The following is a 20,617-nucleotide window of genomic DNA, read 5'->3' as shown; positions in this document are numbered from 1 at the left end:
TTATTAAATTAAAGTGTAATGCGACAGCGATAGATACTGATAAGCTGATAAGAAATTCTCCGTAACTATGAATCGCGTCGTTTCTTTTAATTTTTTTTTTATATTTTTAAATATAAATCGGGATTTAAAAGCGCGAATATAAATGCATAGCAATAGAAATGTTTAAAACAGAACCATCGCACTTGTTTTTCTTGGCTTCCTATGTGACGCCACCTACTCAGTGTGCCCGTATTGCGTTATCGGATAAAAATACTAGAAAAGAGAATGTTAGAAACGCACTAACGCCAAAAACATTTAAGCCATGTATTTCCATTTATTCCGGCCACAGTCACACTCGTTGTTTTTTGTTGCAGCGGCGAAGTTCGTCTTGTCTGGTTTTTCGTGTCCGTTTTCGTCACTCTTTTCGTATGTTTCGTGTTATTCGCCTCCTTTTCGTTGCCTGTTTTGTTTTCAATATAGTAATCAGCAACAAGTTTTCGGCAAAAAAAATCCCTGAATCTGCTCATAAATATCGGTTACTACTTTGACTGCACCCAAAACAAATTTTTTTCTGTGTGATTTACTTTTTTTAATCCAGTTGCGCCGACGCGCGAGAAGTTTATGTTCTTTTTTTATGTTTTCCATTTAAAATGAAACGTGACTAGTTTGTTTTTAATTGGTGTGCAACAAAAACAACAAGAAGCAGAAGAAAAAGAGCAACAGTCAAGTGAATTTTTTTGTGGATGACGTCGCTGCCGACGTCGACGCCGTTGCGCCGCCGCATTTAGTTTTTGTGCTTGTGTGGGCCAGTGCCTCAGTGTGCGTGTCTATGTGTATGTGTGGGAGAGAGAAGTGGGCAGAAAGAGAGTAAGAGAAAGGGCGGAGTAAAAGTAAATGCGTGCAATTAGCATTTAATGCAATCACCATTAACCGCCCGCCATTGTAATTTATTTTAACTTACTTCACACATACAATCGCAAAATATAGTGGCAGTGCAAAAACTAAGTGCACAAAAATCGGCGGCAACAACAATTGTCTGTTAATTGCTGGATATTTCGTAATGCAGCAACAATAACAACGGTAGCAAGCAGTGAGCACACGCTAACGTGTACCAAAAATTAAGATCAAAATATAAACCATACAAAAAAGTTAAATCAATTTAAAAAAAAGATGATTCATAAAATAATATTAAGTAAATTCTCAAATTTTCAACAGTTTGTTGCTTTAAATTGTTTTAAGAGTTATTATTAGTTTTGTTATTGCATTAATTCAATTAATTATTTGAAATAAATTTTTCACAAATTAATTGGTTTAGTTTAACATAACTTTAGTTTACAGATAGTCTGGTTTCCCTACATCGGTTTAATTACCGGGTAGCCCACTGTACTCGTAGTAAAGCACCGTTACAGTCAGCGTTTACGTGTGTCTGTGTGTATCAAGCGACTGATTTTGTTCACTGTAAATCACACACTTGCATACATGCAACGCACACGCACTTGTGCGTGGTTTATATTTTTATCTCCCCTCTCCCTTGCCCGTTGACAACAAAGATAAAGATAGTAGTGCCTCTCTCGTACTCTCTTATGGTTGCTTTTCACCTGCAGCTTTCGCTTCTGCTTCTTCTTTTTCTACAACTGATATGTGCATGTGTGTGAACGACAGTGCCGTTATAAATTTGTTTGCCCATTAAACATATTCGTTGCATTCGCCGGCGGTTGTACAAACATATATGAAAATCAGATTAAAAAACAATTACAATAGACCCACAGATCTCCTCCACTCATCCATTATTCTTCCATTTCCCGTTATAGAGAGTGCAATACAAGTGCAATATTAATTAAGTAATAATACAAATGTAAATGTATATCGAGTGCATATATGTGTATGCGTGTGCAATACAAACGAATGACCATGTTATAGCCATAAAAATATAAAACAAAAGCGACAAACCCCTGAAAAGGTAAAACAAAAATCTGCGAAATCTTCGACAATCATCGAGTTTTACTGTACTTGAAAATGGACTGTGCCACGCTTAAACAACAACAATTACGGGCACATCACCAGCAGCAACAAATACAAAGACAAACACATGGACGAAAGCGGCGGCGATTACAACAACAACGTCACCACCAACAACAACAGCAATACGTTTGGCTTGTTGTTGGCATTTTGACAATTTTTTTGACTCAGGTGAGTGAGAAAAAAAACATCAAGATAAAGATAAAACGACAGGTAAACCCCAAAAAAGGTGGTTAGTCTTAAGGGACATTTTGAAAAAATTTGTAGATTTTTAGGGGAAATATTTGATGAATAATAGAACCAAATTAAAAAAAAACACACACAAAATGATAAAAAAATACGAATTGGTTAAAAAATATTTTGTAAAATAAAAACGTCGTAAATAAATCGAAGTAATTTTTTTGAAACTTGTTTAAAAATACTATTAAATAAATTGGTAATTAAAAACAACAAGTGTATTTTATCAATTGGTTTATAACGTTTGGGATTTAACGATATTACATCTTACATTTTTTATAGTCAGAAAAAGCCTTTATTTAGTTTGTGCTTTGTTAGTAGATTTTTGGGAACTTGTTTGGCCGGTTCTAGTTGAGCTTAGATGTTTGTTATATTTTTTAATATTAACTCGCTTAACCGCTCATTAAAATAAAAGAAAAATCAAATTAAAAACAGCTTTTAAGTAAACCTGATAGGAATGGTATAAATATTCATTTTTGGTCGATGTTTTATGTTTATTTTAATTTTTTAAACCTTGCTTCTATCTTTTATGACCAAGTTATAATGGATATACTCATTGGTCTCTTAATATCGACAGAATTACTTTTCTATAATATTATGATCATTCATGTTCATAATTTGTAACTTATACTTTATTATTGAAACCTATGTATGTTTGATTGTGCTAAAGCATTGTAGACTTAATGTTTAATTTAAATTGCCAATTTGGGAACTTATTGAAAGTACGTCAATTTAAAATGAATGGCAGGTACTTTCTGACTTCTTTAGATGATTAATCCCGTGATTATTGGAACCCAAGTGTGCTTTGTTTGATATGTGATTTGTGGACCTATTTCAGCCATTATTCCTTGTCTTATTGACTGCATTTTTTTTGGTTTAGCCGCTGTTGTTTCGTTTACAAAACTCGTTTCGTTTTGCATTGTTGTCGCATTGTTAAAACAATAAAAACAAAATCCCAAAGCAACAAGTAAAAAGTAAAAAAAATTAAAAAAAGAATAAAAAGCGAACGCAAGTAAAACTCAAGGTTGGTTCTGATGTCGCTGTCATCGGAACTTCCTCACTCAGAAAAAATTTCGAAGTTCCTTTTATGCTGTTCGTTATTATTAAACATGATTTTAAAGCGATCCTAATTTGTTGTATCTTTTGTAGGTTTTTATTTTTTAAAATACTATTTTAAATTAATTTTTTAAAATAATACATAAACATGTAAAACAAAGATACATATTGTATCTTAAATAATACTACAAATAATAATATAAGATTCACTATCTAGTTTTGATAAAATTGCAAAACGGGAGGTTATAACGTTTTGTTCGGTCGAAATATTTTGAATTCGTTTTGGATAAATTTTGGCGACATGTTTTATACCTCACGTGTACCTACCGCCTTGACTTTGGCTTTCATTTTATCTGGGCATTGGCGCGATTGCGGATCGCGGGTCATTACGTGCTGGCTTATCACCCGAACTTGGCCGAAAGTGTTCGTATTACTAAGCGTCCAAAAAAAATGTATAAAAAATGCCAGCAAAGAAGAGTGCCGATGACATCAGCCAGGTTTTTTTCCGGGTAAAGAGAGAGTGGGGCGGAATGTTGGCAGCGTAACCACAAAGTGTAAGTGTGAGTGGTTTTGGATTTTTTGTAAGACCCAGGGTATCATTAAATTGGTTAGGCTCCCAGACATTTCTAAACAACTTAGTTTCACTGTAAAAGAATGCTAATTTAACTGTTTTGTATAGTTTTAAAGTACACTGGGTGTATATCTAAAATAATTCATGCAACAGTTGAAACAGATTTGTGTAGCATCGCCTTTCTCTTTGAAATGCACCTTACGATTCAAGTTAACAATTCATTTCTATACCCTTGCAGAGGGTATTATATTTTTTTTATTGCAACGCAGTGATGGAAAAATTTCCGACTATAAAGTATATAATATGCATGTATTCTTGATCGGCATCACTAGCCACGCAAACTCGTCTCTCAGTTTTAAAGCTTTCTGCAAATGTTTTCCTGTTGCAGGTGGTATATAAGTTTGAACGAGCTGAATCGAACGACTGTATCATATAGCTCTCATAGGTACAATCGGGTAAAAAAATGAAAAAAAAATTAACTTTGTTTTGGTTTGTTTATAGTAAAGTTTTATAGTTTTTAGAATTACGGCTTAAATTTGATCGAAATTTTATCAAATTTGATCGAAATTATTCAAACAGTCAGAATATTTAAAACAAGTAAATGAAAATCAAATTTTAAATTTTCTATAGTTTTCAATTTTTTTTAATTCTTTTTGATATAGCAATGGTTTATTAATTCAGATTTACGCTTTTTATTTTATTCAAATCGGAAAACGATATCATATAGCTGCCATTGGAACGATCGAATAATTGAGCTGAAAATCATTTATTTTTTGGAAGGCTGCAAGGGTATTTAAGCTTCGGCTTGCTGAAATTTGTTTCTTTTCTTGTTGTACATACTTTTGAAAATTGAGTCGTTTTTCTTCAAAAATTCAAATAAAAAATTTTCTTAACTTTCAACAACGTCGAGCTTATTTTTTATATTTCAAAGGGCACTTGCATGCTTAAAAACTTTATTTTCTTTTGTTAAATTGGCCGTTAGCAAAATCCATTAATGTCTCCATTTTGTTCAGTCATGTCATTTTTTGAGAGCTATCTTAAAATTCAATTAGAATTGAAGACATCAAATATAGTGCCGGCAATTAGGCTGATCCCTGCCCCTTTTTTCGGATAGTATTGAAACTGTGTCAAGTGTTTGGAGATGTGTTGAGGGAAATTAACCAAACCACCATACGAAAAACCAAATTAAAGACGAAAAACTACTCAATAGCAACTTGATGCTCCCTTCGTTTTGTTTACAATTTGTAGGATCGATGTAAAATTAACTTTGGCTCAATTAATTGAAATTTTGTTTTCTTTTTCTGTGTTCGGGCGCTTGGGGTTCTCTGGCTTCTTTTTTTTCTGATTCTTCAGATGCTACTGTTTCTTCCACTTATTGTGGGTGCTTGCCTGCTTTATGGGTTGTTGGCACCTTCATTTCTGTTTTCTTTTATTTTTTTGTATCCCCATTGTTTATATGACAGCTGAAGAATCACAAGAACTGGTGTGTGGAGTGGGGCAACGAGGGGTTAGAAGGAGATATTTACTACTAATTGGCATGCGGGTGGAGTTGGGTGTTGGGTTAAATGGAGCACACGCCCATTGGAATGCTAGAATTTCACAAAATTTTATGTTAGCTTACCACCTTTCAAAGAATGTACAAGAAGAAAAAAAGACCAGTGTCACAGAAGAATCTGTTGCTTTCTCTCAGTAAACTAAAAAACTGAAAATAAATAAGACAGGAAGCGAAATCTGTATGCAAAGTGGCAACTCAAATAGAGAATCAGAGAATATATATATATATATGCACATATATGCATAACCATTTATGGCTCGTTTATCTCTATTTGCACTTGACTATAGACCCCATCAATTGTAGTGAAGGGCTCTAAGAATAGATATCTCTTGCTTGGGGACCTACAATATAATTTATTTACTTGAGAGGATTGAACTCTTGGTTTATTTTGTAATTAAAAATGAAGTATAAAGTGCTTTCCCTAAAACATCTTGACATTTCCTTTGCTACAGTTTTGGTTGCTAAAACATTAATTTATCACTTAATATTTTTTTTTTTTTTACCATTTTTCTGACCTTTGAACTTCCATGACTGCTATATTAAACTTCCATGACTTCTGACTAATTTTTGTGCTGATACTCAATTATTTTTGTTCGTTAATCGTTGTACCAAATTCTTGCTCTCTCTCTCTTTCTCTTTCTGTTCTGACAAAGCAACTACTAATTAATTGTTATTAATTGTGGGGCCAACACAAAAAACTGGGCCAACTCGACCTGAACAGAAATACAAAAAAACAAAAATCAAGTTAATAACCAGCTGGCGAAAAAAATATTTGCTTGGTCAAAATAAGTTAAAATTGCAGGTGGAAGAGGAGGGACATAAAACGACAATTTGTTTATTGAACACAAAAATATGAATAAAGCAAAAAAAAAAAAAAAATACACCCAGAAAAAACTACGCATGACAAAAATTAAAGCAAAATTCAAGAGAAGTTTGTGGCTCACCTAACTGGTTTTGCTTTTTGATTTTGAGTTGGATTTGTATTTTATTTTTTTGTCGAGCTGTTCATCTCGCTTGCACGCGCATAAAAATAATTAGCAAACAACCTACAGCGTTTTATACTCACAAAAAAAAATCACACAATCACAAAAAAAAACAAGCCTCAAATTCGATCTCACGCATTCCACGTTTGCGATTTCAATTTGCGTATTGTTTATTTATTTTTTTTTTACCGCCCGGTTTTATTTCGATTTATGCGATATTTTCGCACTGACTTCATATTTTCATATCCATTAGTGAAAAACTATTATAATTGTGCTTACTATTAATTTAGTAGTTATGAGAAATTATCAAACAGTTTTTGTTTGTTTAAGTTCAGTCGTATATTTTAGAGGCCGTGATTAGACTTACTTCTAATAATCGATTAGGAAAATTATATTTTAGTGAAGGCCATTAAATTGATCAGATGTGAAGGATTTATATATTAATCCGAAATTTTCCCAAAAATCCCAGTAGGTAAGCAAACAAAAAAGTGAAAGGCAAATCCGAAAAAAAAAAATAAAACTTAAACTGTCGATCAAAATAGCTTAACCCAAATGTAAGTAACTGCCGATTAAACAAATGATAGTATGTGCAAATAAATCGAAATAATCGATTGCAGCATTTACAGACTAATCGATGTTCAAAGGAAGTATTTATTTAGTTCGATGTCATTAATTCAAACCATGTTATTAACTATGACAATCTAAATTGATTTGTGGTGATTACATATCGAGTATCTTGTTTTTGTGTTATTTATTAACTGGGATTTCATTGTTTTGTTTTGCTTAATTATTTTCTAAAATTTATTGTTAGCCTAGAATTTTCTTTAATTTCTGTTGGTATTTACATTTTGTATTTTATGTTGTGTTTTTTATTAATACCGCAATAGTTAAACCGTTTTAGTTCATATGATAATGATTGTACTTTGGTTTCCGCCTCATCACTGTCAATATCGTTTCCATCATCCTAATTATGACCATTAGTATGATCGTTTAGGCTTAAAGGTCATATTAATTTTGCAATTTGAAGGACAAAATATGAAATAACAGTGGAAAAAAAAGATAGGAGGCGTGATCAGAGGTGTCGATGATAAAAGGGGGGCTGTTATTGTGAAAAATGGGCGACTGAATGTTTTTGGTTTGATTTGCCTAAAAACCACTTTAACTTCCGTTTTCACATGCAATTGGCTATTGTTATTAATCATTGCCAGTTGCATGTGCATGTGACATGCAATAAATACAACGACTGCTAAAGCAAATTAAGAAATCATATTCAAATTGCATATTTACTTCAAGCGTAGGAAAATTTGTTTTTCCTACCATTCAAGTGTTTCCAACTTTTTTCCATTCACAGTTTTCAATTGCCATTTTCCGGATATGTTTTCTAGCACTAGCATGGTCGGAAATTTTACTTCGGTTACTTTTTTGGTTAGCCCCAGAAATCCGATATTCCATATCCGTTGTCGGGCTGACGTCAGCACTAGCCTAATGTCGGAATAACGTTCCCCACGTGATTAGCGTCATTATCATTTATATATATGTATATGCACTATACTAATACATTTATCACCCATCAGATGATCGGGTCATGGGGTATTAACAAGTTGCCAGTAAAAACAATAAAACAAATAGATCGGCATCTGCTAATTCAGTTTTATGCATTATATTTGTATTTAAAAATTGAATTTTATTTGACTAATTAACAGGTACTAAACATATATGAATATAGCAAAGTTATAGCTTCAGGATGCGAATTGTGGTTTCTTTCCGTTTGTCTCTTTGTTGTTGGCTTATTTATTCAAAGCGTTCATATCAGTTGAATAGACCACTGAAATTAAAAAAAATACAAACAAAAGGAATATTTTTCATTAGGTAATGCATGGCATAATTGATAGTTTTATCCATAAATAAACGTTCAACTGACTCCCTAGAAAGAAGATCACCTGAGATCAGTTTACCCTATTGGTAATATAAATCCGCACATTCTTGAAAATCCTTGGAAATTTCTTAGGAGACAGTTCGCATTTCTCTAATGAGCCAGACAGGAAATACGATCGAAGTGCTGCAACTCTCTAAGGAAAATGCCTAACCGACGATATCGTAAACAGATATTGTATATATTTTCGCATACCTACAGGTAAACCCAAACAGGAAGGGTAAAGAAATGCGAAGATCTGTCGTGATTTTCCCTATTTTTGTTAAACAACAATGAGGTCGGGGCCGTGTGGAAAAACCCATTGAGTGCTCATTATATAGATGGCCATTCCAAAGGCCGACCAATGAAGATAACTGATGTCGAGGCCGGTCATGTGTGGTCCATGTGTTTGTGGGTTTGGCTTATATAATTTCAATTGCAATGACTGCACAGCACGAGATGCAATCACTTGCGCCCAAACGGAACCGCCGTGAGTCACTTTCATTGCCAATGTGATGGTGATGGCTTTGGCTGGCCAGCCATATACATATGTTATATATTCTCATGATCACCAAGAGATTCACGCTCTTATCTCTCGATTTGAAAGTATGTTGGGAGCGTTATCTGTGTGATTAATGGGGGGATTGTCGGGCATGAATGATTGCACAAATGTAGGTCAGTTCTGAGGTAAGCACTGCGGATCTACTAAGGAGACTGCCCACATCAGAATATAATACGGATTGATATACCCTTGAGGATTCACGGGCAAACTTGTTTACACGATTGTTTCGCTAGGCGCGCTAGTATATCATAGGCAGTGGAAAAATCTCAATAGGTCCATAGGTATTAATAATAATGATTAAAAATATAAATTCATTTGATACTCAATAAAGATTATTAACCACAAACAAAATTACAGTTCTTACAAGAATAAACTACATACACTACATTTGTGTTTTGTTTTTTATTTAAACCTTATAAATCTTCTCTTTCTCTCTCTATGACTTTAATACTTCAGCAGGTGATTTGTTTTAGTCATTATTTAGATTTACGTTTACTTCGTAGTACGAGATAAAAACTACAACTTACGTAATTTTTGCGGTTAAAACTTGATTCATTTGTTCAGTACTAATTAAACTGTTTTTAAGATTATTTATAGACGCTATTAACCACAACTGTTCGTTGTTTGGTTGTTTTTTAATTGCTTGGAGCTCTTGGTTCTGTTTTACTTTATATATTGTGTTTATTCTTTTAAAAAAGTGAGTTGATTTATTCGCTTTTACATAATTTAAAGTTAGTTGAACTTTAAGCGCCAACTTTTTTTGGTGTTGCTTTTTAGTTGTAAAACATCATCATAAATTTTAATCTATTATGCCTTTTTTTTTTAGCACACAAATGCCGCTGATCTGGTGATTAACGTGCCAAATGCGAGCAGCAATGACAACGCCTTTTACAGGATCGACTACAGTCCGCCCTTCGGCTTCCCGGAGCCGAACACCACGATCCCGGCCAGCGAGATTGGCAAGGACATCAAGTTCTCGAGGGCTCTGCCGGGCACAGAGTACAACTTTTGGCTGTACTACACCAACTCCACGCATCAGGAGCTGCTCACCTGGACGGTGAACATTACAACAGGTGAGCTTTGCACCGCAATCTTTAGAACTCAAATATTTAAACTGTGTTGTTTGCACTCCCTTAATGGTTCTATGGAATCTATTTGAAAGCAATATAAACAAAACATTGAATATATATTGAGAGCTTAATAATTGTATCCTCCGAACAAAAAAACAGCTCCCGATCCGCCAGCCAATTTGAGCGTTCAGCTGCGCTCCAGCAAAAGTGCCTTTATAACGTGGCGACCGCCGTTAACTGGTCGATATTCGGGATTCCGGATCCGGGTGCTGGGCCTCACGGATCTGCCCTTCGAGCGCAGCTACTCGCTGGATGGCAACGAAACGCTGCAGCTTTCGGCCAAGGAACTGACTCCCGGGGGGAGCTACCAGGTCCAGGCGTACTCCGTCTACCAGGGCAAGGAATCGGTGGCCTACACGAGTCGCAACTTCACCACAAGTAAGTCGGGTCAGCGGACAGGAACGCGCAGTCCGCACCGCAGGTGCAACTTCTAATCAGCCTCAGCCTGGAATATATACATCTATATATATATTCAGGATAATCCGATATATCCGATATATCCGAATATCCGCTAACTGCAACCCGTAATATTCGGTGATGGGTCATGACTAACATCTAATTCTATTTGTCTCTCACTTTAAAACTATAATGCGCTCAAGTCGGCGGAAATCTGAAAATCTGAGCACCCAGAAGGTAACCGTTTTTCAAACACACACACACCCAACTAAATCCCGAATTCTCAATTCTTTGGTTAATTTGTTAATAAACGGTTGACATGTCAGTCGATAAGTATATCATTCGTAATGCTTTTATGCAGTGGCGCCCAACTCGATTTAAAAAAAAAAAAGCTGGTAGAAAAGATTAGATTAGTAGATTAGTTCACACGGATTGGCTCAGGATTTGGGTACCACTGTGTTGGGCGTGTCGCGTCTTTATTTGTCTTAAATATTTCCCTACTTTCTTGTACATTATTTTGGCTAAATATTCGTAAATTACTCGAAGACTGTAAATATTTGTTGATACATTTTGTTTTTAGATATGCTATTTAGAGCATCTTTCAAGGTTGGCACATAACGTTATACGTTTTCATTAAACATAGTATTTGTATTACTTGGATTTACAATGTTTGAGTACAAACTCCCTTTCTTAGTTATAGTTTCACTCTTTCAGCACCCTAAAAACCTAATCCTAATAGACTGCACTAACCCCAGCTCATATTAATGCACCCACCTTAGACGTTAGCTTAGATTCTCATTGATCCAACTCTCATTGCATCTCCGAATCCCTCTCTGCCTGCTGCATCTCCTTTTTGCGGAACAGAACCGAACACGCCTGGCAAGTTCATCGTTTGGTTCCGGAATGAGACCACACTGCTGGTGCTGTGGCAACCACCATATCCTGCCGGGATCTACGCCCACTACAAGGTGTCCATAACGCCGGACGATGCCATTCAGAGTGTTTTGTATGTGGAGCGGGAGGGGGAACCGCCGGGACCGGCTCAGGCGGCCTTCAAGGGTCTCGTGCCGGGCCGCGAATACAACATCTCGGTGCAGACGGTCTCCGAGGACGATACATCATCGATACCCACCACGGCGAGGTATCTGACCGTGCCAGAACGAGTCCTGAATGTCACCTTCGACGAGGCCTTCACCACCTCGACTTCCTTTCGGGTGAAATGGATGCCACCGCGAACTTATAGCGAATTCAATGGCTATCAGGTGATGCTCTCCACCTCGAGGCGAATATTCAATGTGGCACGCGCGGCGGAAGGTGAATCGGTCTACTTCGACTATCCGGATGTTCTGGAACCGGGACGCACCTACGAAGTGGTGGTCAAGACCATTGCGGACAATGTCAACTCGTGGCCAGTCGCCGCGGAGGTCACGCTGCGTCCCCGACCCGTTCGCCTTCTGGGCGGGTTCCTCGACGATCGCACCAATGCTCTCCACATCTCCTGGGAGCCGGCGGAAACGGGACGACAGGATGCCTACCGCATCAGGTGAGCCATTTGAAGAGGAGGGATTTCTAAAGCCAACCTATATAATGAAATACAAAATTTCAGTCGCCATTTAAAATGCTCAACCAAATAAAAATACCTTGATTCAAATATGCATAATTGATCAATTAACTTATTGCCAAACTAATCTTTAGATCTTTGCCAAAAAGGAAAAGAACCATTAATGTTTACCCTTTTTCCTACAATAAGCAGAAAAAAGTATCATCCATATTTAATAATTTGTTACAAAAATGTAGCCAACTTATTGCTTAACTAATCTTTAGTTCTGTCAACAGTTATTTTTATACCCTTGCAGAGGGTATTATAATTTCAGTCAGAAGTTTGCAACGCAGTGAAGGAGACGTTTCCGACCCTATAAAGTATATATATTCTTGATCAGCATCACTAGTAGAGTCGATCTAGCCATGTCCGTCTGTCCGTCCGTCTGTCCGTCTGTCCGTCCGTTTATATGCAAACTAGTCTCTCAGTATTAAAGCTATCTGCATGAAACTTTCCCAAAAGTTGTCTTTCTATTGCAGGTAGTATATAAGTCGGAACGAGCCGGATCGGACGACTATAGCATATAGCTCCCATAGGAACAATCGGAAAAATAAATGAAAAAAAATTATAACTTTTCTGTTTCTTAATTTTTTGTTTAGTTCTTCGACATATAGCAATGTTTAATTATTTCAGAATTATGGTTTAAATTTTATCAAAATCGGACGTCTATAGCATATAGCTCCCATAGAAATAATAAAAATATATAAAATAACTATCTAATAATTGAGCTGCAAATCATCATAGTTTCATGTTTTTCAGCATATACTCAAGTAAATCATAATTTAAATGTTTTCAAAAGTATTTAATTCATGCAATAGCTGCAAGGGTATATGAACTTCGGCTTGCCGAAGTTTGCTTTCTTTCTTGTTAACAATTAATTTGTAACCCATTATTTTAGCTACCATGAGCAGACGAACGCGAGCGAAGTGCCGCCACTGTTTCCGGTTGCCACGGAGTCACAGATCACCACGAATCTCACGGAGTACACGATAGACTCCCTGCTGGCGGGACGTCGCTACCTGATCTCTGTGCAGGCCTTGTCCAAGGGGGTGGCCTCCAATGCCAGCGACATCACCCGCTATACACGTCCGGCGGCGCCCATCATCCAGGAACTGAAGAGCATCGACCAGGGTCTCATGCTCAGCTGGCGGAGTGATGTGAACTCTCGCCAGGATCGCTACGAGGTGCACTACCAGCGAAATGGAACGCGCGAGGAGCGGACAATGACCACTAACGATACGAGCCTGACGATCCACTACCTGCATCCGGGATCCGGTTACGAGGTCAAAGTGCACGCCATCAGCCACGGAATCCGAAGCGAGCCGCACTCCTATTTTCAGGCAGTTTGTAAGTGGATTTTTACTTACGTTTATAAGCGAACTGATGGCCTTGTCATGTAGCGTAAATACCAGTTATTTTGTTCAATTCTTCTCTAGAATTCACGTCACCACGTCTGTCGGCTAACGCAAACGTCTATCTCAAAAATCTGGTTTAAACACATTGTTGCAGCGCTAGAATTTGATTTGACATAGCAACGATTGATAATATATGCCATAATCCTGTTAAAAATGAATTCAATTCTTGTATTAAGCTTTATAGTTCCTCCCAATCAAATTAGTGGACGGGCCAAACAGGTTGTAGTGCAACCACTTTTTGTCTACTTATGTCATAATTCTTTGTATTAAAATTGTTATTTTATGGACCAATTCTAGATGCAATTGACTGTAATGAATATAGTTTATATGGAAAGAATAGGTTAAACGATCTAAAGTTATAGGGAATTTAAGAGGGTCTTAGTTTCAGGCATTTTTAGCATTTCACTTAATGAACCTTCTTAATTTAGATGCAATTTTAATTCTAAATAAACATGCCCAATCCTTGTATTCCTTGACAGTTCCCAAACCGCCGCAGAATCTCACCTTGCAGACGGTGCACACGAATCTGGTGGTGCTTCATTGGCAACCGCCGGAGGGCAGTGATTTCAGTGAGTATGTAGTGCGCTACCGCACGGATGCATCTCTGTGGCAGCGGATTTCCGGTTTGCATGACAACGAGGCAAGGATCGAGGATATGCACTATGGCGAACGCTATCTGGTGCAGGTCAACACCGTGAGCTCTGGCGTGGAAAGTCCTCATCCACTGGAGCTAAATGTGACGATGCCACCGCAACCGGTTTCGAATGTGGTGCCGCTGGTCGACTCACGTAATCTCACATTGGAGTGGCCCCGACCCGATGGTCATGTCGATTTCTACACTCTCAAGTGGTGGCCCACCGATGAGGCGGACCGTGTGGAGTTCAAGAATGTTAGCCAGCTGGATGATTGTAAGTAGATATGGAGATGGAGATGTCTCATGTCTCATGTCTCATGTCTCATGCCCGTGTACACCCACTTTAATGCCGTTCTACGATTTAAATCCCTTTAGTGAGCTCGCCCAGCGTTCGGATACCCATTGAGGAACTATCGCCAGGTCGTCAGTATCGCTTCGAGGTACAGGCCAGCTCCAATGGCATCCGTTCTGGGACCACTCATCTCTCCACGCGCACCATGCCACTGATCCAGTCCGATGTGTTCATCGCCAATGCGGGTCACGAACAGGGTCAGGATGAAACGGTGACCCTCATCTACACACCCACGCCGGCGGACAGCACTCGCTTCGATATCTACCGCTTTTCGATGGGCGATCCCAAGATCAAGGATAAGGAGAAACTGGCCAACGACACGGAACGCAAGTTGAGCTTCTCGGGACTGACGCCCGGCAAGCTGTACAACGTTACCGTGTGGACCGTGAGTGGGGGAGTGGCCAGTTTGCCGGTTCAACGGTTGTATCGACTGCATCCGCTGCCCATCAGTGATTTGAGGGCCATCCATGTGGATGCACGTGAGATAAGTTTAAATTGGACGGCTCCTGCTGGTGAATACACCGATTTTCAACTGCAGTACATTAGTGCCGATGACGAGAAAAATGTGCTCCAGAATGTGACCGAAAAATCAGAGATTACGGTGCAGGGCCTGCGGCCGTATCACAATTACACCTTCACCGTGGTGGTGCGAGCGGGTTCCGTTCAGGATGCGGGTGCGGGTGCGGGTTCGGATGTCTCCGGCGGCATCCTGATGCGCAGCAGTGCTCCCATCTCGGCGAGCTATAAAACATTGGCCGCTCCGCCCGGAAAGGTGGACTCCTTCCAGCCGAGAGATGTGCAGCCCGGCGAGGTGAGCTTCGAGTGGAAACTGGAGCCCAGCGAACAGCATGGACCCATCGAGTATTTCCGCATCACCTGCCAGAATGCCGACGATGCTGCGGATGTGGCAAGCTACACATTTCCGGCAAATGCCACGCAGGGCACGATCAGTGGTCTGGTACCCGGCAACCAGTACATCTTTCGCATACGCGCTAGATCGGCCCTGGGCTATGGCGCCGAAAGGGAGCATATCCAGTTGATGCCCATCCTGGCACCTCCGGTACCGGATCCCAGTGTCACTCCCCTGGAGGTGAGCAGAACGAGTAGCACCATTGAGATCAGTTTCCGACACGGTTACTTCTCCAATGCCCACGGCATGGTGAGGTCCTACACCATTATTATAGCCGAGGATGTGGGCAAGAATGCGTCGGGTTTGGAGATGCCCAGCTGGCAGGATGTGCAGTCCTATCCGGTGTGGTTGCCCTACCAAGCCATAGAGCCGTACAATCCCTTCCTGACCCCCAATGGCAGCAGGCGGAGCAATCTGGAGGCCGAGCACTTTACGATTGGATCGGCCAACTGTGAGAAACAGCAGGCTGGCTATTGCAATGGTCCGCTGAAAGCAGGAACCACCTATAGAATCAAGGTGCGTGCCTTTACGGACGATGATAAGTTCACGGATACGGCGTACAGTTCACCGATCACCACCGAACGCAGTGAGACCGTCATCGTGGCCATCACCGCCATGGTGACCGTGCTGCTGGTGGCAATGGTGCTCGCGGTGATCTATTGCCAGCACCGCTGCCAATTGGTCCGCCGCGCCTCCAAGTTGGCACGCATGCAGGACGAACTGGCCGCCCTGCCCGAGGGCTATGTGACGCCCAATCGTCCCGTTCATGTGAAGGACTTTGCCGAACACTACCGACTAATGTCGGCCGATTCGGACTTCCGTTTCAGCGAGGAGTTTGAGGAACTGAAGCATGTGGGTCGCGATCAGGCTTGCAGCTTTGCCAATCTGCCGTGCAATCGGCCCAAGAATCGCTTCACCAACATCCTGCCCTACGATCATTCACGCTTCAAGCTCCAGCCGGTGGACGATGACGATGGCTCGGATTATATCAATGCGAACTACATGCCGGGTCACAATTCGCCGCGCGAGTTTATTGTCACCCAGGGACCGTTGCACTCGACACGCGAGGAGTTCTGGCGGATGTGCTGGGAGAGCAACTCGCGGGCCATTGTCATGCTGACGCGGTGCTTCGAGAAGGGTCGCGAGAAGTGCGATCAGTACTGGCCCGTGGATCGGGTGGCCATGTTCTATGGTGACATCAAAGTGCAGCTGATCATCGACACGCACTTTCACGACTGGAGCATATCCGAGTTTATGGTCTCAAGAGTGAGTACTTCAAGACATACTGTATACAACTTGTATAGCTTTTCTATTAACCATCTTAACTCCATCTTACAGAACTGCGAATCGCGGATAATGCGGCACTTCCATTTCACCACATGGCCGGACTTTGGAGTCCCGGAGCCACCGCAATCGCTGGTGCGCTTTGTGCGCGCCTTCCGCGATGTCATCGGCACGGATATGCGTCCCATTATCGTCCATTGCAGCGCCGGTGTGGGCAGATCGGGCACTTTCATAGCTCTGGATCGCATTCTGCAGCACATTCACAAGTCCGACTATGTGGACATCTTTGGCATCGTGTTTGCCATGCGAAAGGGTGCGGTTTTCCACTTACTCTTGTTGCCTTTTTATGTTTTTTGTTTTTATATCTCAAATGCATGGTTTTGCTTTCAGAACGCGTTTTCATGGTGCAGACGGAGCAGCAGTACGTGTGCATTCATCAGTGTTTGCTGACGGTGCTGGAGGGCAAGGAGCACTTGCTGGCCGATTCCCTCGAGCTGCATGCCAACGATGGCTACGAAGGTGAGTTGAAAGGATGCTCTTCTCTTCAGTACCCTCTTCCTCAGTCCCCAATCCCCAATCCTCAGACTGCCAATTCCCTTTTCCTTCTCCTCACTATTCTATCTGATTTTTCTCTATTTTTCATCCTCTTTTCGGATCAAGTTTTATAATTAATTTCTACTGAACAACTAAATCTGTTTTACAAACACACACAATCGGGACACGGGCTGCTCTTTAACTTGTAAATGGTGTTTATTTTATTTCTTTGTTTATATTGATTTTTTGTGTCTGCGGTTTCCTTAGGTTTTCTCTTAATTTATTTGAGATTGTCACTAACCAAATATTTTTCAATAATTTATTTTCTTCTTTCTTTTCACAAATCATACACAAACATCCATCACACAATTAAACACAATTGTAAATCACACAAAAAACGCCTAACCTACACATTCCATATGCTTCTTTTCCTGCAAACAAAACCAATTGCAAACAAAAAAAAAAAAAAATAAATAAAACCAAATCCAATCGAAAACCCCGAAAAAAAATACCACAAAAAGTGACTAAAATTTACTTAGAGCGCCAACCACAAACGAAAATGGGAACCTTGCCCATAAGAGCTTCTTTGGCCAGGGCCGAGGAACTGGATGCGGATTTAATGGCCGACAAGGATCAGGAGCAGCAGCAGCTGACCAATGAAGCGAAGCACAAGTCCAGTAATGTTGATGATGATGTTGGTAATGATGATGATGATGAAGACGAGGACGATGATGATGATGATGATGATGATGACCAGCAGCCGTTGAACAATGAAACAACGGCTACTCTATCATCGGCGAGCTGCAGCAGTAGCATTCAGGAGCATGTGGATCTCCAGGAGGTCATAGAACACCCCAACAAACAAGTGCAGGAAAGAATCTGCAATAGCACAAAGTCACATTCACACACTGACACTGACACTGAGGATGACGATGAGGATGACGATGAGGATGAGGATGAGGATGAACCGGTGGCCAAGGATGGGGCTGTCGCCGATGAGGATGGCTGGTGGTATTGATAGAAAAGTCGACTTTTGTTTAGGTTTGTACCCACAACAACAACACAACAACACAGACCCATATATAGTAATGTTGCCTTATTTTGTATGTTTCCATATGTCATAACCAAATGACTTGCTTTAACTCTTAACGCTTTTACCCAAAGACTAAAAACAAGAACACAAAATTCTAACCGCACTGGCAAAGTCACTAACATGGACACATGAACACGGTTACGGGCTAAACAACTACAAGTACATCAGATATTCAATCAACAAAAGAATAGAGAAAAATTGAAAACCCACATTAGCCTGTCTTAGTTTATGTGTTATGTTCTTTTACATTTGAATGATTTGTAGCATTTTTTTGTACATTGTTCAATTGAGTAAATGCTTCCATCTAATACAATATTTATGTACTTTTCTAGATGACGAGGGCATAGCTGAGACGGGAATCTGAGGATGCTTGCTGCGCGGAAATATCAACATATGATATACAATATAGTACCTATAGTTATTTTTTTACACGTTAAATCTGCCTGTGATGTGCTGGATGTGATTTGTCTACAAAATGGCATTCGGAGTTGCTGTCAAATGAGTTGAGTTTGTGGCCTTTGTTCCTCAACAACCGCAAGCCGCATTTACTTTGGAGGATCGGTGGGAAATCGGTAGGAAATCGGGGGACGAAGGCCTCGCGTTTTGGCCTGTGCCATTTATGCGTGTACGCCGTACCGTCTGTTTGCCATAGAGCTAAGCTAGCTAGCCCGCTTATTTTATGTAATGCCGCCAAATTAGACCAAACCAACAAGAGCGTAAACTTAAGTTTCAGGTGTAATAATCTATTACCAATTTTTGTATCTATCCCTCTGTACCTATTACCTACCACTATTGCCTATTATATTTTGCTCTATCGTGTTGTGTATAGATAGATGTGTAAATTTGTTTCCATTTAGTGTGTGCGTCGATCGATATTATGATTATGTTACTATTACTATTACTATTACTATAACTATTACTATTATTACTATTACTCTAAACGATTATGTATTATTTTTTATCATAAGGCTTAGTTTCGTTTTATCGATAGACTTTAGTCCATGATTAGTCAGCGAAATGTTGGCTCTAGCTGCATGCAAGCTTTCCATATGCTCTTTGGCCATTAGTGTCTCGAAATAAATAACTTTGACTTTATTGGATCTGGCCAGAGCAGCAATCGTTATTGTAATACACCATGCAGTTAAAGTTATTAGCATTTATTTTATTGTATTTAATTATTTAATTTTTTTTTTTAATGTGCATCTACACAAGATCAACAAGTTTGTATTGAGAACATGAACAAATAAACAAAGAAGTAAAAATTTGATTTATATTTGATTTAATGGGAATTATGATCTGGTTCAGAAACAAAGAATGGGGATGGGTAGTCTAGTTTTGTCTCCTCTTTTGGCCATGTTTTCTTTCGGTTTTGGTTATATTATACGAAGGCCAGTGCTCCCTCAATCATTTGGCCACCATACCAGTTTTTCGATGCGATCTATTTGACCGCAGCCCAAATGCGTGCAACACTTTTGCAGTTTATGACTGAAGAGAATTAGCGCTAAAGTATGCTACTTTCCAGCTGAGCCCTGAAGTTAAATACTTAATGATAAAAATATATACGGGAAATGCGATTCCGTTCTGAATCCGCTTCTCTATATTCTGATTACTAAGATTTTAATGCAGATGAAAAGAAAGTTCAGTTAAGAATGTAATCTCATCGTAAAAATATAAAGTTCCTAGAAATGTTGGTCTAAACTAGTTTAAAGTAGGACTTCAAACGTTGTTACATGGCCAGCGGATTCCAAATTTAAAAAAAAAATTGCTTAATCTCATTTTTATTAATTTAAAAAAAAATTGGGCTTCGCTGGCCATGTTACAACGTTTGAAGTAAAAATTTTAATTCAAATTATTGAAAGTTAGGACACAAACTTTAAGAGGCAATGCAAGACAGATAGTTGTTAAATGATGCCTTTACTAACTTAGAAATATAAAGCATTAAATTTAAGAAAAAAAGTTCAGTCTTAAGTCCAGTAAATAAAGTAATTAAATTCCGGCTTTAACACTTCAAATTTTATTTGTAATAAAATTAACGGTCTTAGAAGTTTGGGGTTTGTGTCACATATGTGCCTATCAATGCCTTATTGATTTGAATTAGATATTTATTCAAAATTATTAATTGCAGAAATAGATTACTGAGAACATATGAAAACTATTGATGTACATATTGAGGTAATGCCTTTTATTACGAATTTTCAAACGCATTTGAAACGCACAAACGAGCTTTCTCCTTAACAAGATGGCCAGCAAATAAATAAAATATTTTGTTAATTGTGATCCGATTTCGATGGGATTTCTCAATTTCCCAGCACCAGAGTCACAAAAGGCGGGCATTTAAACCATCTTAATGGTCTGAGCACGCCAAATACAGCGAAAATCATCGGAACAATTACAA

General features: G+C 39.2%; 1 protein-coding gene across 4 annotated transcripts; it reads left to right on the top strand.

Annotated features, from left to right (window-relative positions):
* Positions 1–327: 327 nt before the first annotated feature.
* On the top strand, positions 328–19,489 carry LOC108147672 (tyrosine-protein phosphatase 10D). 4 transcript variants are annotated; one of them, XM_017274363.2, is made up of 12 exons: positions 328–405; positions 1,791–2,169; positions 9,701–9,947; positions 10,104–10,382; positions 11,265–11,943; positions 12,899–13,347; positions 13,895–14,323; positions 14,425–16,577; positions 16,650–16,908; positions 16,986–17,114; positions 17,651–18,170; positions 18,555–19,489. In XM_017274363.2, exons 2-11 carry the CDS (start codon positions 1,996–1,998, stop codon positions 18,145–18,147), a joined length of 5,295 nt encoding a protein of 1,764 aa, XP_017129852.1. In that variant the 5' UTR covers positions 328–405; positions 1,791–1,995; the 3' UTR covers positions 18,148–18,170; positions 18,555–19,489. The 4 variants fall into 4 exon arrangements, with proteins under 4 accessions (XP_017129852.1, XP_017129853.1, XP_017129856.1 ...); XM_017274364.2 differs by having other exon boundaries at positions 349–383; XM_017274367.2 differs by lacking the exon at positions 328–405 and having other exon boundaries at positions 17,669–18,170.
* Positions 19,490–20,617: the final 1,128 nt, after the last annotated feature.

Source organism: Drosophila elegans, unplaced genomic scaffold (genome assembly GCF_018152505.1).
Source record: "Drosophila elegans isolate 14027-0461.03 unplaced genomic scaffold, ASM1815250v1 contig_149, whole genome shotgun sequence".
NCBI classification, from domain to species: Eukaryota; Metazoa; Arthropoda; class Insecta; order Diptera; family Drosophilidae; genus Drosophila; species Drosophila elegans.
Note: the sequence above shows the minus strand (reverse complement) of the source record. Positions and strands in the feature narration are given on the sequence as shown.